Here is a 14,418-nt window from a genome sequence, read left to right on the forward strand (position 1 = left end):
ATTATAAAACATATTAGTACAATATTATTATACATTATTTTTAGTTTTTTTTGTAAATTTACTATCACCTATAATTTTAATAATGTTAAAATTACGGATTGGCTTACCAAAATGTATTTGTGAATAACATTCATATGAGGAGATATTTAACAAGTTACTAGTAGATAAGAGGTTATTGTTAAGTAATTTATCAGTCTTTTTAATACTTGATTCTTCAAAATTTTAATGTTTCTGGTGATTTTAAAATGCTTAAAGTTACGGGTTAGTTGGTATCTATTCTAAGAAAAACATGTGGATGAAATTAACAAGGGGTTTATTTATTATATATTTACTAAAGTATATTATTGGGAAAGGCATGCCTATTTTTAGATTCTGAGCGGAGCGTGTTTTTTTTTGTGTATTGTCATAGCCTTTTGAATTAGTAAAAATTAAATAAATTATTATATGTATTTGATGTTATTAGAAAATATATTAAGTTGGGAATTTGTTTTCAAATTTATGAAATGCTTATATGTATAATTGTATGAGATACCTTAATAGTATTAATTATTAGGTGTGTATAATAATATGTACATAATCAACATATTATATTACTTTTATTAAATATTTAATTTATATTTAATAATTTCTTTATTTTAATGCAAGTTAATTGAGTTTACGTATTTATAATATTCAAAGTTGTATCACATTTAATATTTGTATAGGTATAAAAGTTAATACCCGGATTAATACCCATGTTTCCATATTCTGCCGTGTTTATAATTTGCATGTATCTATTTGTATGTTACGAAATAATAAGATATTAGACTATTGATTTATTTTATATTACAGTATTTTTGTTTCTATTTACTTAATTGGTTTTTTTTTATTTATTACGGGTTTTACTTTCTTAGGTTGAATCTTTATCTACAAATTCATTAATAACAAATATATATTATTAAGGTATTACAACTTTTTTCTTTTTAAAAATTAGAATTAAAATTAATTTGTATCTAATCTTTATCTGGTTAAGCGTGTTTACAACTAAAAACTTGTCAGTTATAACTAGTGTATTCCATTATTAATTAATAATATTGGTATCTTAAAATATTATATCGTATATGTCTCGAATCGATGTATGGTGTATTAAATTTCGTATATTCGTATATTTCTATGTGCGTTATTATTTAATATTTCGTAATGAATGAAAAACATATTTATACTTTATGAAGATATATTAGTATTACATATTTATGTAGTTGATTGGTGGCTATGCTGTGTATTAAGAGGACGGACGTTTTAGTTGTGGAAGTTTTCGTGATGATGTAATCGTGCGGACAGTGCATCGACAGCCGGCGGTTGCTGTACTGCCTCATCGAACGACACTGCATGGACGAGGCTCCTCAGTTGGAGGGTTGAAGTCGTGAGTGATTTAGGGTGCTCATCGCGTGTCGGTGTGTGAGGGGAATGACTTCGTATTTTTCTGTATTTCTGTTTCGTTGTGGGTAACCCTCCTCGATCACGTTTTTTGTAACCGTGTCTGAGGGGTTGACATCGCGATATATTATTAGAATTTTTATATTTTCGTCGTCATTTTTCCTGTCCTTGCCCACCGAGTACGTATCGCGCACGTTGTTGTTTGTTGTTATGAAACTTTAGAAAACAGCTTGACGAGAAAAAAATCACCGAAACTCAACGCCGCTCTCACTGAATATTACCGTAAATTCGTAACGTTGTGTTTCGTGTAGGAGTTTCGATGCATATTCTCCTGCGCGTGCGCGCTGTATGCGTCGCGACCAAAGTAGTTAGCGGCATTGAAAACCTTGGTGCGGGCATTGTCCTCTATCGTCAAGGTCACCTTAGTTCTTCCAGAGCCTCTCCCCTCCCCGCTCAGGTCACTTCCGATCGTCCTTTTTCTGTGTACACACCACACGGTACAAATACGCGTGCGCGCGCTGTACTTATCATCGTCGTAACTTGTAACATGTGCGGCGGTGGCTGATCGTTCGTTTCGTGTTTGATTGCTTTAGGGCTTGTTGATCTTGCGGTCCCTGTGAGGTTTTTTCCAAGCCCCGTGGCGGTAGCGTCATCTGTTGCAAAACCGGTTTGATCATTATTATACTATGACAGTGGCATCGGTGTTGTTGTTATTGGTGGTGAAGTTCGGTCGATTTGCTAACCGCTGCCAGTCACTTCGCTCTAAACCCACCATCCGCCACTAACATCGTCAAGTTAAACAACTTTTTTCTTAAGATCGACGTAGTTTTTAAATATTAAACCGGATTAATGTTCTGATACTTTTCTTTTTAGGATTGTATAAACACTGGTAAACTCGTGAATACTTTTTTGGATTGAATTAATCATTATGACATAATGATTGTATTGATAACTACATGATTGTGTTATTTGAATCGTCAAGTAATATATTTCAGGGATCTCCGATATTTTTTTAAAGCGGACCGTATGGGAGATATATTTTTAAATCACTGGCCAAAATTGTACTGAGGGGGTAGAGAAGTAATGATATTGAAAAGAGTAAAGAATCGCAATCTTACAAAGAAATTGTTTTCATTGTATTTGACTCAGATAAATGTATGGGTAATGGGTATAGATAAGATCTTAGTTAAAGATTAAAATATTTGTTAGCTTGGTGGTCCGAATAAAATAGGTTCAATATCCCTGATATATGTCTTAATATGATAGCCAATGGGTACAAACTAGTGCTCAATTTAATATTATATTTATATGATAATTGTAAAAATATAATAGTTGAGATAGGTAGTTAAAGTTATTTAAATTTTTACACTTAATTATATGAATGTAGGTATTGTTAAAAAATGACTAAATTATAGAATGTTAATTTAAAAAATATATAGAATACAAAAACTGGATGTGAGTGTTCCTCATGTTTCTCAGAATTGTTGATAACTATAATCTTAAATTTAGAATTATTAATTAATCATTATATTCAAAGTTGGTGTTAAATAGAGCTCTGTTAAAACTGCAGTTGTTAATATTTTTAAAAAAATTGATTTTCAGTTGTTAGTAGTTCTTATTTATTAGATAAATGCATTGAAAATGAAAATATCAAAAAACTATTTTTTTAGTGTACCAAATTTTTATTGGAGTTTATTTATCTTATAAAATGGTACTGCAACTTTTAGAGGTTTATATATATAAAAAAAATTGAACCATTAAAAGTTTTCTATAGCAATAATAAATACTTTCAAAATGTAAATAATAAATGATACTGTTAATTTTCTTCATTATATTATAAATCTTATCATCATGATTGTAATGATGTTTTATTATATTTGATTTACTAATGGATTACATTTTATTTTTAGATTGCATCCTCAACAAAAAAGTTATGGGGAGTCGAAGAAGGCAAAGAAGATGGACCTAAAGGCATACTTAATTTAAATGATCATCATCACCAAATGTGGAGAGATTCTACTTGGAGTTCTAATAGTAAGTCTTTGATTTTTTAATGAATAATTATAATAATTACTATATATACCTTACTGATTACTTTAAATAAATCCTTGTTTTCTTTTTAACCACCAAGGTGTTCTATAAACATTCATATTGGACCTAGGTATTACAATTGTTCATTTCCAATGTAATATTAGAAATTCAACTTTAAATGCCATAGCTTTTAAAAAAATTGACTAAATGAGTATACCTAGTGGGTTAGTAATCAAAGAAATTATGAATCCAAATCATTTTTTTTTTTATTAATTACTTACTAATTTTTATTAAGTAAATATTATTAGGTAGTTGGTTATGTGTTCCTTAATTTGTGTATTTCATTAATTAGCTTTGATATTAGGGGTCCATATCTTACTAGGTTAATTAATAACAAACCTACCATACCTATACTTTTATTAGACTCTTTAATGTTTCATTTATGCTAATCTAGCTTTTAGTTAAGTGTGGAAGAAAACCATTGATACTAAACAAAAACTCGAAAGTAAAATTTAAATTTTCATCAGATCTCTAATTTTTATGTCTAATTGAATAAAATCATATGATATTTATGTATTATTTTTTGGCTTAAAATAAAATTATCCATATCATCTTTTATAAATAGATAGTTTTTTTTCATTATTTTGATATATTTTGCTTAAATTTATTAATTTATCTAATTGTTATTTTATGAAATTTTATGGTTTTATTATTTATTGTGTTATACATGTGTACTTCCGTGTAAGTAAATCACTGCATTTACTCAACAATAACATTTATAATAGTATTTAACATTTTAGTTATGATAATAGCATGTATAATTTATACAACATAAATGAAGTACAATGGTATTATTATTTATATTGTCGTTACTGCACCACTGCAGTAGGTATACCAAAGATAAAAACTTAAAAAAAAAACCAGTCTTCAAGTTCATAATTTTCATTTTCATTATTATATCGAGTAATGCAGTGCAACAAAACCGGTTTTATTTTTTATACATTTTTAGTTCACAATACATGATATTATGAAGTTGTATAAAGTAAAAATATATTCTTATATTTGTATATCTTTTAATTTATATGTAGCAAAATGTATATTTAAAAATGTACAGTATAAATTTGCATACATATGCTACAAAAACTATAAAAACAAATAAATTCATAAATTTATATTGTAAAAAATTAATAATAGTAAATGAAATTAAAAATGCAAATTATGATGTATAATACTACTCTATCTACCAGAATTTAAGAAAAAATATTTATATCTAAAAACTAAACAAATATTCCATGTTAAATTCCTTCTTTCTTTTTTTATATAGCAAGGAGAGGGGCTGGTTTTCCAGTGGGTAATGATTCTGGCAATATATTATCCCCAAGGTCATCAGAAGCTGGAATTGGCATGAAGATGGTTGAATATGTTTTAGCCAGTACACCAAATAAAATGGAGCCCTTAGAGCCTAGAATGAGAAATTTAGTTATTGTATGTATATTTCAATATGATACATTAGAATTACAAGATATTAATGTCTGGTTTTTTTACAGAGTTCTAATGATGGTGAAACTATCAAGAAAGAAAAAGAAAAACCACCCGGTTCTCCATATGATTCTGTAAATACTAATAAAAAAGAAATGGAAAATGGAAATTGTTCTACTGTAGTTCAACAAAATGGAATGGTAGTTGTTCAAAATGGCTTAGATGAAGATAAATATATCAAGTTAGTGTTGTTGGTTCATTTTGTTCAACTAAATACCAAATAATTTTAATAATTTTAAATAGTATAATATAATTACCTTTAGTCATTGAGAGTAAATTAATTTGGTTCTATTTAAAAATAATAAATTATATTTAAATAATATTTATATTTTATATTTTCTGACTGCTTTCAAATTTGTTGTTAATGTTATTACTTAGTCTATTTTGAACCTATTTTTATAAATAAATAACTACTGCTTCCAGACAAAATTGGTTTATGTGAGCAATACCTAAACCAATAACAGATAGATATTCAGTTCAGCTCTAGTATATAATTCTATCTTTTTTTATTTTATTTTAATTATATTTTGGTAATAATTAATAAATGAAATAGCCATTTTTTTATAACATATTTTTAATTTTTTTTTATATATTTTTAATTTAATATATATGTAAGCTAAAAGCCAATTGTTTGTATTATTTTAGCTAGGTATTAAGATTCAAAATTGTATTATACCTTATATTGTATTTGGTGTTTGATTATTTTGTAATTTGTTTAATTTTAATATATTTTTTAGTTAAGTAGATATTCATAATATAATATAATTTAATATTTTGAGTTAGAAACTCCATATAATTTCATTAATCTAAATTAAATCATGTTTATTCTTAAGAAGAAAACTTCATAACATTTCAAAGTTAAATTTATAATATATTTAAAGAAATTAACTGAACAATAATTAATTAAATATTTTTATCAAATCCATTAAAATTGTTTCAAATCTAAGTTTGTTTAATATTAATTTATGATTTATATGATTCTCATATTTAATTTAAAGTGATAGACTTGGTCTGTCATTTTCAAAGAAAGAAGTGTTATATCGGCAAATTGTTATGCTTAGTGCAATATTATTTGTTAAGTATAATAATATGTAATGTAATATTGTTGCATACTATGCCGTGACTTATCCATACGCTAATGTATATATTCTTGTCAAATAATGAAAAGATATCTATATTCCTCATCACTATTTTACCAAAAAAAAATACTCCCATTGTGAAAAATTCTTAGATTGATTGGTCTAGGCTTTAATACTATAAAAATTTAAAAAATTTATATCACTTAATGTCTATTCTAGAACTTTTGATTGTGGCTAATATTCGTGTAATATTTTCATTAAATATAATTAGACTTAAGTTATATTTTTTGTTACCACATTCTATTAAAATGCTTTAAAATATTCTTTTATTTTGTTATTTTTTTTTTTTTTTTTTTTAATGTTAAAGTAAATTATGTATTTATGTTACAAAATCTTATCAAATTGTCATGGTTAATGTACTGGCTTTGTTTAAAAATGAATTATGTTGCTATTTCAATTGCTGAAGAAGACCTTATAAAATATTTGAAGTATAGGAATGTATTGCTATAAGACAAAAAGTCTAGACTTTCTTTTTTTTTTTTTACTGCTACGGAAATTCTGGAAACATAAAATTATTCAGTTCACAAAATTAAATTATTAAATAATACAATGAAAATTAACCTAGAAATATATATATTTAATAAAAAAAAGGAAATCCATTATATATTAGTCTATATCAATCTGATTTATATTGCTTTAGTATGTCTATAATTTAAATCTACCATACAATTATACATTTAAGCTATAATCAATAACCTATATTATTTCCACAATTATCAATTAGATGTAGATATAATATATAAACACATACATATGCATTTTTCTTATCAATAGCATTTAATGAGTGATGAGTGTTAGGAAGTGTAGTTTTCTCTCCCAGTATACTGTAAAATGCTTTCATTTTTTTAGTTTGTCTCTATAGATGTGGTTATTATAAATGAAAATAAAAAGAACATATTTTATGGATATAAATAATTATTTATTTATTTATTTATGGATATAATATAGTATATAACCTTATTTCTTCTATTTAATAAAAATATTCCTGGAAAATTTCATAAACATTTACTTTTCCAAATATCATGTATATTTTATATCTTCATATTGTAAAATAATATTTATAAATTATTGATATAAGAAATAATAATCAAAAATAATATTATAATAGACAATTAATTCAATATTTTATATATTTTAATTTTGTGAATTGAAAAATTTGAAATTTTGAAATTTTTTTATTTTAATCAAAAAATGTGTTGAAATATTTTGTACAACTGTAAAACAAAAATGAATCTAGACTTTTTGACTGAATACATGTTAGGATACAACTAAGTATTGTGTATATTAAAAATTATATTTTATAGCAAATATCTAATTAAGTTTTAGTTTGTCAGTTGTATAATAAATATCTTTAAATTAAGTTATTGTGTCTTAGTATCTTATAACAAATATATTTATGTATAGTAATAGCAACATATAGTGCTATGCTATAAAATGACTGAGCATAATGATAGATAAATCTTATTATATAAGTAGTAAATAAATTGTATATTATTTGTAAGTATATTTAGTTATTGATAAATTTTAATTTTCTTATTATTTTTGGTATTTTTATGCGAGTTAGTTTATAATAATTGTAAATTATATTAATTAATACCTACTTATTTTTTTAATTTTATTTTGTTTATAATTTTTTTTTCATACATTCAATATTTTAAATTTATCATCATTAATGAATAATGAATGGTTTAGATTTATTAATTAATGTTTCAATGAAAATCTACTTGCATTTACTTTTAAAATAAGAATTAAGATTATATTTTAGTATAAGTTCTTTTTTTTACATATATCCTTCAATTAACTATTTTTATTATATTTATTTTGATATTTTCAAATTCGATTTGATTTTAAATCTAGGCCTCATATTATTACCATTAATATTGTTCACTCATTCTATCTGTAAAAAAATAATAAAAATATAGGTTAGGTGTTATATCAGTACATTTTGTTTTCTCATACCTACATATAGTATATATAACAGAACTCACTCTAACTTTAAGTAAATTGATTGGCACTATCATCAAACTTTATGTTAAGAACATTGTTTTTTGTGAGATTTTTTTTATAATTATTAAAAAATTAAAATTTGAACTTCAAACTTTAATACTTAATTTGGAAGCAAGATATGAGCATTTTAAAACCGCGACAATTGATATACTCATAAAAATTGTAGTACCCTAATAATCCAATATTAGAATATTGATTGTTCATTAATTTAAAATTTGATAATAAGGGTCAATATAATCTAATACTTGAGTTAAAAAAATTTAGGTTGGTTCTTTTGTAAATTTGTTATATTTTACAATATTGAGAGATAGAAAACAAATGTGGGCTGACATTCCTTAAGTGTATTATGATATATATTTATATGTATTTATATAATAATTAATTTACTTTTTTATAATCTTATTATTTTGGTTATTATTAAAATTTTCAATATTGTTTTTTTACTATATTATTTGTTTTATTCATAAAAAAGAATATTTATTATTTGTATCATGCTATTGATTTCTGTTTCATGAATTTGTCTTGGTATGGTTACCTATACTAGATTGTATTTTATTGTATCATTTTTTTAATTTTACTTTCTTTTTGTTAATGATCGTTACATCTTTTAATTCCTTCTTTCAAAGTAAAATGTTTTCTGGGGAATTTTTTGATGTATAAAAATTAAATTTTGGACAAGTAATTTATAAGTAGTAAATTTAATTCATAAGAATTTAAATTTTAGTGGTATAAGTGTATTCTACTAAATGTTAGTTCATTGTTTCGTTTATCTACTCTGAATATTTAATTAATTAACTACCATAATTTAGTTTTTATGTATTGAAATATTTCTTATATTTTGCTTTAGAATTAGAAATATAAAATTTATTTTGTCATTCAATAAAGAAATCCTCAAAAAAATGTTAAGGATAAAATTAGCACATAGTATATATATGTATTTTTTAAATATTATTTTGTACTGACTTACATTTAATTATTTTTTTTAAGTTTATATTTTTTATAATAAGTGTCTTACATCAATAATTGATTACTTGGTATATGCAATCATAAACCATATCTATAATTTTATTAATTTATGCTACATAAAAATTGAGGTATTTATTATTTTGACTGATATTAGTTATGATTACATAAACTATAATCTATTTAATGATTTATTTCTATATATTTCCATAAATCTATTAAGTATACATTTTTGAGTTAAAATACTTAAAATATTAATGTACAATAAATTTCAAAAAAATATATTCTTACCAACTATAAAATAAAAATTAAATTAATTTTTATGATATTTTAGTCGTCAAGCATCACCCTGTGAAGAGGAAATTAACAAAAATGCAATGAATGCAGTTTCAAGTAACCAAGTAGCTAATGCAAATTCCAATAATGTAGTGGTGATTGATAGTTTGCATGGTGCACTACACCAAGGACAACTAATGAATCATCATCACCATGGAATGACTATGCCTTTACACCAACAATTCCAAGTACAAGGCGATCCACAGCAATTGGATCTCAATTCATACCATGCCAACAATGCTCAACAACAACAAGGCGCCATTGACTCCCAGGGAAATGTTATGACTCCATTTGATATACAGGTATGTTTTTTATTAGATTTGTATTACATTTTCACATTCTTGAGAAGATACCTTATCTACATATGTATTATTACTGTCATACTAATATACAAGATATATGCTGATATGTGCTATCAGCTGAAACCATATTATGTTATTAATTTTAATATTAGAGTAAATTTACCTATGGTAAAACATAAAATTAATAATATCTAGGAAATGTCATAAGATCTTATTAATGTTATAATTAAAAAAAAATCTATTTGCAGTAAGATAAAATATGTTGTTTTTCAAAAGTGTATTTTATGAACTTTTAATTATTTAAAATATGACTACTAAATAATCAATTACAATATTTTATGTGCATTTAACTAACAATTGATTTTTTTCATGAAAATTTATTTTATAGGTAATATAAGGTAATATTAAGTTATGGTAAGCTAATTTTTACAAATAAGATTTGTAAAGAGAATGTTGATTATGCATATTTTAAATTGAATTCTTTATTTATATATGTATTATAAGGTAAATTAATTAATTATAATATACTACACGTCATAACGCGTATATTTTTGTCTAAGTTTAACTTGGTTGTCCCTTGTATTACTTATGCAAATAAATAAATTTTAAAGAATAGATATTATAGAAGTGTTTAGATCCGTGTTTATTCATTCAAAGAACAACCTGTGAATGAAATGTGATTTATATTGACATGCTATTCAGAGCTTAATCTTCAAAATACATTTCGCGGGACTGGAAGTGATAGAACTATCAAATGTACATTAATCATTTTCTCGGAATTCCAATTTTGAAAAAAAAAAATTGAAAAAAGTTAACACTTTGATATAACGACTGTATTATGATAAAAGGATTTCTCAGAATATTTTTATTAAGGAGTTTTGTTTATGCAATTATTTGTTACGGATGTATATAGTTTAATAGTGTTATTTACGTACGATAGGGGTTTGCGTCTAATGGTATAAAAAAAGGTACTAATAATGCGGAAACTGGATAAAATATGTTTTCTACGACTTTACACATTCACATGTTACACGTAATAATTACCATAGGTTACGGCTACTTTAGTGCGCTACTTATTAATGTAATTAATATTTGTAGTTATTTCACTAATAAAAAGAAGCTAATCAAAGCTAATCATATAGTACTTGAGTCATATCGTTATTAGGTTCCTAAAAAGAGGATTTAAAGCGTCACCAACTTTATTTAGTACCTATTAACTTTAATTTACATTTTTTTCTTCACGTTTCCGATTTAATTTTAATTTATTTGGCTTAGAAATAAGGTAAAATTAAAAGTAATTTAAAGTGTACATTCTGTGATAGCTTTGAATAATTTTCAAAATACTTAAAAATACTTATCATTTACGTAGGAACCTAATTAAATATTTTTTGCGTTAAAAAAAGCTTTTATACCTACCCTTTACTTTCATAAACATAAAGTATATTATAAATTTATTACTTTTATTACTTTTTAAATACTTTTATTTTGTATTAAAAAAAATATATTTGTTAAACTTATATGAAATTTATTTTGAATTTATTTGCGAAGTTTTAACATTAAACATTTACTTACTGGTTAATTTAATGAGATAGACGATAAATCGTATTTTTTTAATACCTATAATAGATAATTGTTTATTTCATTATACAATGTAAATTGTATTATCTATATCATATTGATCTTAAAATTCCATGTTAAAATTGCCTAGTGCTAAGTTATATTTTGCTATACAATTACACGGGGTCGGTTAAAATACTATATCATTATTAAGTAATTTAATATGTTAAGGTAAAATATTACATAATGTTAATTTCACTTTTTTTTTTTTATTAAATTGGACAAATAGATAGTTAATCTTTTTATTATTTTAACATGTTGGTCAGATGTTTCGAATGGTTAGCGGTTCGATTTAGGTACATCAAGATTATTTTAACAGAATTTAAGAATTTTAACTCAATTAATTGTTTCCCAGTTATTATTGTGAAAAAACAGTACAGGGCCAATAATAAAAAAACAATAAAATGGTGAAATAAAATAATTAAGTGATTCTTCTTTTATTTTGATCTCATAAAATTTGTATTTCCACCCCCCCCCCCCCCCTCCAAAAAAAAACATTGTTTTGTCAAAATAAAAATTAGCTTGCCTAGATGTAAAAAATAAAAAATCCAATTCCTAATTTAACTAATGATTAATATATAATGATTTAATATTATTATTATTTGTCAGTTGTAGCATAAAATATTCCTACTGATGATTATATTTTATCATTTTTATTAAGATAATTCAATTATTGGATATATACATATTATATATGTATATTTCTATTATTATTTGTTTAAATTGTTTTTCATAACTTATGTATATTATATTAAATTTATTCGCGATGTTTATCAATTTATTATTTAGAAAATAAGCTATAATCCATTAATGTAATAACAGGAAAAGTTTAATTTTTTGCTGTTCTTATTATTTTCTATTTTTATTATAATTATTTTGATTCGGAATAGGTCTAACAAATTTTGTTTGTTATAAATATAATATAATTATAAATGTGGTAATAATTATTAAAATTGTGATAGGAGGTGCATTCTGATTTGATATTTTTAACAATAAATAATAACATAATTATTAATTATATTATTATCACGAATTATTAATGATTGTTGTATAAAATATTAATTTATGGAAATAAGGAATTGCACATATATCAATAACTATAGGTATATTTAATTTGATAGGTTCTGTTTCTATGAATTACCTACAGAATCCTTTTTTGAAATGATTTTATCTTAATTTCTCTCATTTTATAATCAATACTCAAAAACAATTTTGTTTTTAATTGTACCCACTACTTTCAACTTTAAAAATGGCTGCGTTGCAAATAAATTCCATTTTTCGTGTGGAATAGTTATTCATTACATTTGTATCATATATTTTTACCTATTATGCTTTATTTTGATATTGATTGTTATTATTATTATTATTGTTAAGTAAATCCTTTTCTGTTTGGTTTGTTGAATATTTTTATGTTTACAAATTATCTTTTTTCAATATACGCGTGCCAAGCATTAAATTTTTCGCCAATAAGCATTTTCAATGTGCACATAAATATGTCAGCCATTACACTCACTGTTGCCAGGATAGTAGTAAATATTTTGTCGTTGTGTGAATTTTGCCAGGGGGAAATACAGGAAAAGTGTTGGGTAATTCTTTCCGATAAAAATAGTAAGATTTTTTACCTTTATATTCTCATGAACCAAATATTATTAAGTTGGCGTTCAATCGACGTTATGATGTATTCACATGATGAGTTTCTACATTTTTTGACAACATTTAATAAATAATTTTTTCTCACCAATAAAAATTACTTTACAGGATAAAGTTAGGTTATTTGTAGAAATAATAATCCATCAATAAAAGCAATTAGTAGTGCTTGATCTATTATAATTCCTACAAGGTAAAAATGTATTTAAGTTAGCTTGTTAATATTTCTATGTATGAAATTGAGACGGATTGACAGTTCATATGCACATTCAGTGCTTAAATAAAGTGAAAATTCACTTTGTTTTATACTCACCGTGTGTATAATGTATATAGTTGTAAATGTATATAGTTATTATTTTAAGTTTGGTATTAACTGATTTTTAGTTAGTTTACTAAACTAACTAGTTGTATACAATTTTGACAAAAAAATTAAAATGAATAAGTATTTTTTTTAAATTTTATCTCGAAAATATACTTTATTAAAAATCGTTATGGTTTAATTTTTTGTCTATAATTTTATTTAAAATGTGAGATTGTTATCAGTAAAATTTTGTATTTATGTTGATAACATCAATTAATTATTTTTTGAGATAAAGTTTAATTTACTATCCATTTGTAAGTGTTTTATAACGACATTAGCCTTTGCGCAAGTGTTAGTCGTTCACACGGGTTGGGGTTGCCCTAAATTGCCTCTAGTAAAGGAATGAAGATAGTTCAAGCAAAAAGTGATGGATATTGATCTCAGTTCTCCCGGGATGGATGAAATTACAGGTCAAAGAGTTGATACTTTTTTTCTTTCTAAACATAAGAAATCACTAATGAACTCTTTATATATACTAAGTACGTATACTCATACATTGTACTGATTTTATAGTTTGAAATACACCAGTTTATTTTGAAAAAGTACAGGGTATATTATTCTTATAATTTTTTTAAACCAGAAATTTAATTTAATTTTTTATTGATATAGTTGTGGGATTGCTTATAACTAGTTATAACACACCCATTTGCCTTTTATTAATATAGATAATTTTTAATAGAATATTAATTATTTTTTCAATCTATGATAATTTTTGTTTTTTTCTTACAAATCAGTTTTAAAATTATTACCTACATTTATTTTAAATCCTATATATTCGAAGAATACGTATGTTATTAATTATTATATTGGTGCATTATTGTCATAATTTACTTAAATAACAACAAGAAATAACGAGAAAGTAGAACAATGAGTTATGTTTAAAATTTAAATAATTTGTGCCAGATATCTGTTGAATTAATATTATGCATTTATGCGAGTTATATATTATACTCGTATTTCAAAGACATAATATTTTTTGTTGTAAATAATGTATATTTAAATAGTACTAGCAGTTTCTTTTCATACACCATACAAAATAATTGTATATAGTAGAATACTC

General features: G+C 23.9%; 1 protein-coding gene across 14 annotated transcripts in view; it reads left to right on the top strand.

Moving 5' to 3' along the window:
* The window catches only part of LOC114121075 (maternal protein pumilio), a 102,098-nt gene that overhangs the window by 19,103 nt on the left and 68,577 nt on the right, over nt 1–14,418 (top strand). For all 14 annotated transcript variants that reach the window (XM_050197858.1, XM_050197865.1, XM_050197863.1 and 11 more), the window contains 4 exons: nt 3,327–3,450; nt 4,772–4,932; nt 4,995–5,167; nt 9,430–9,733. In XM_050197858.1, the coding sequence (XP_050053815.1) occupies nt 3,327–3,450; nt 4,772–4,932; nt 4,995–5,167; nt 9,430–9,733 (762 nt within the window). The remainder of the gene's footprint in view (nt 1–3,326; nt 3,451–4,771; nt 4,933–4,994; nt 5,168–9,429; nt 9,734–14,418) is intronic.

Source organism: Aphis gossypii, chromosome 1 (genome assembly GCF_020184175.1).
Source record: "Aphis gossypii isolate Hap1 chromosome 1, ASM2018417v2, whole genome shotgun sequence".
NCBI lineage: Eukaryota > Metazoa > Arthropoda > Insecta > Hemiptera > Aphididae > Aphis > Aphis gossypii.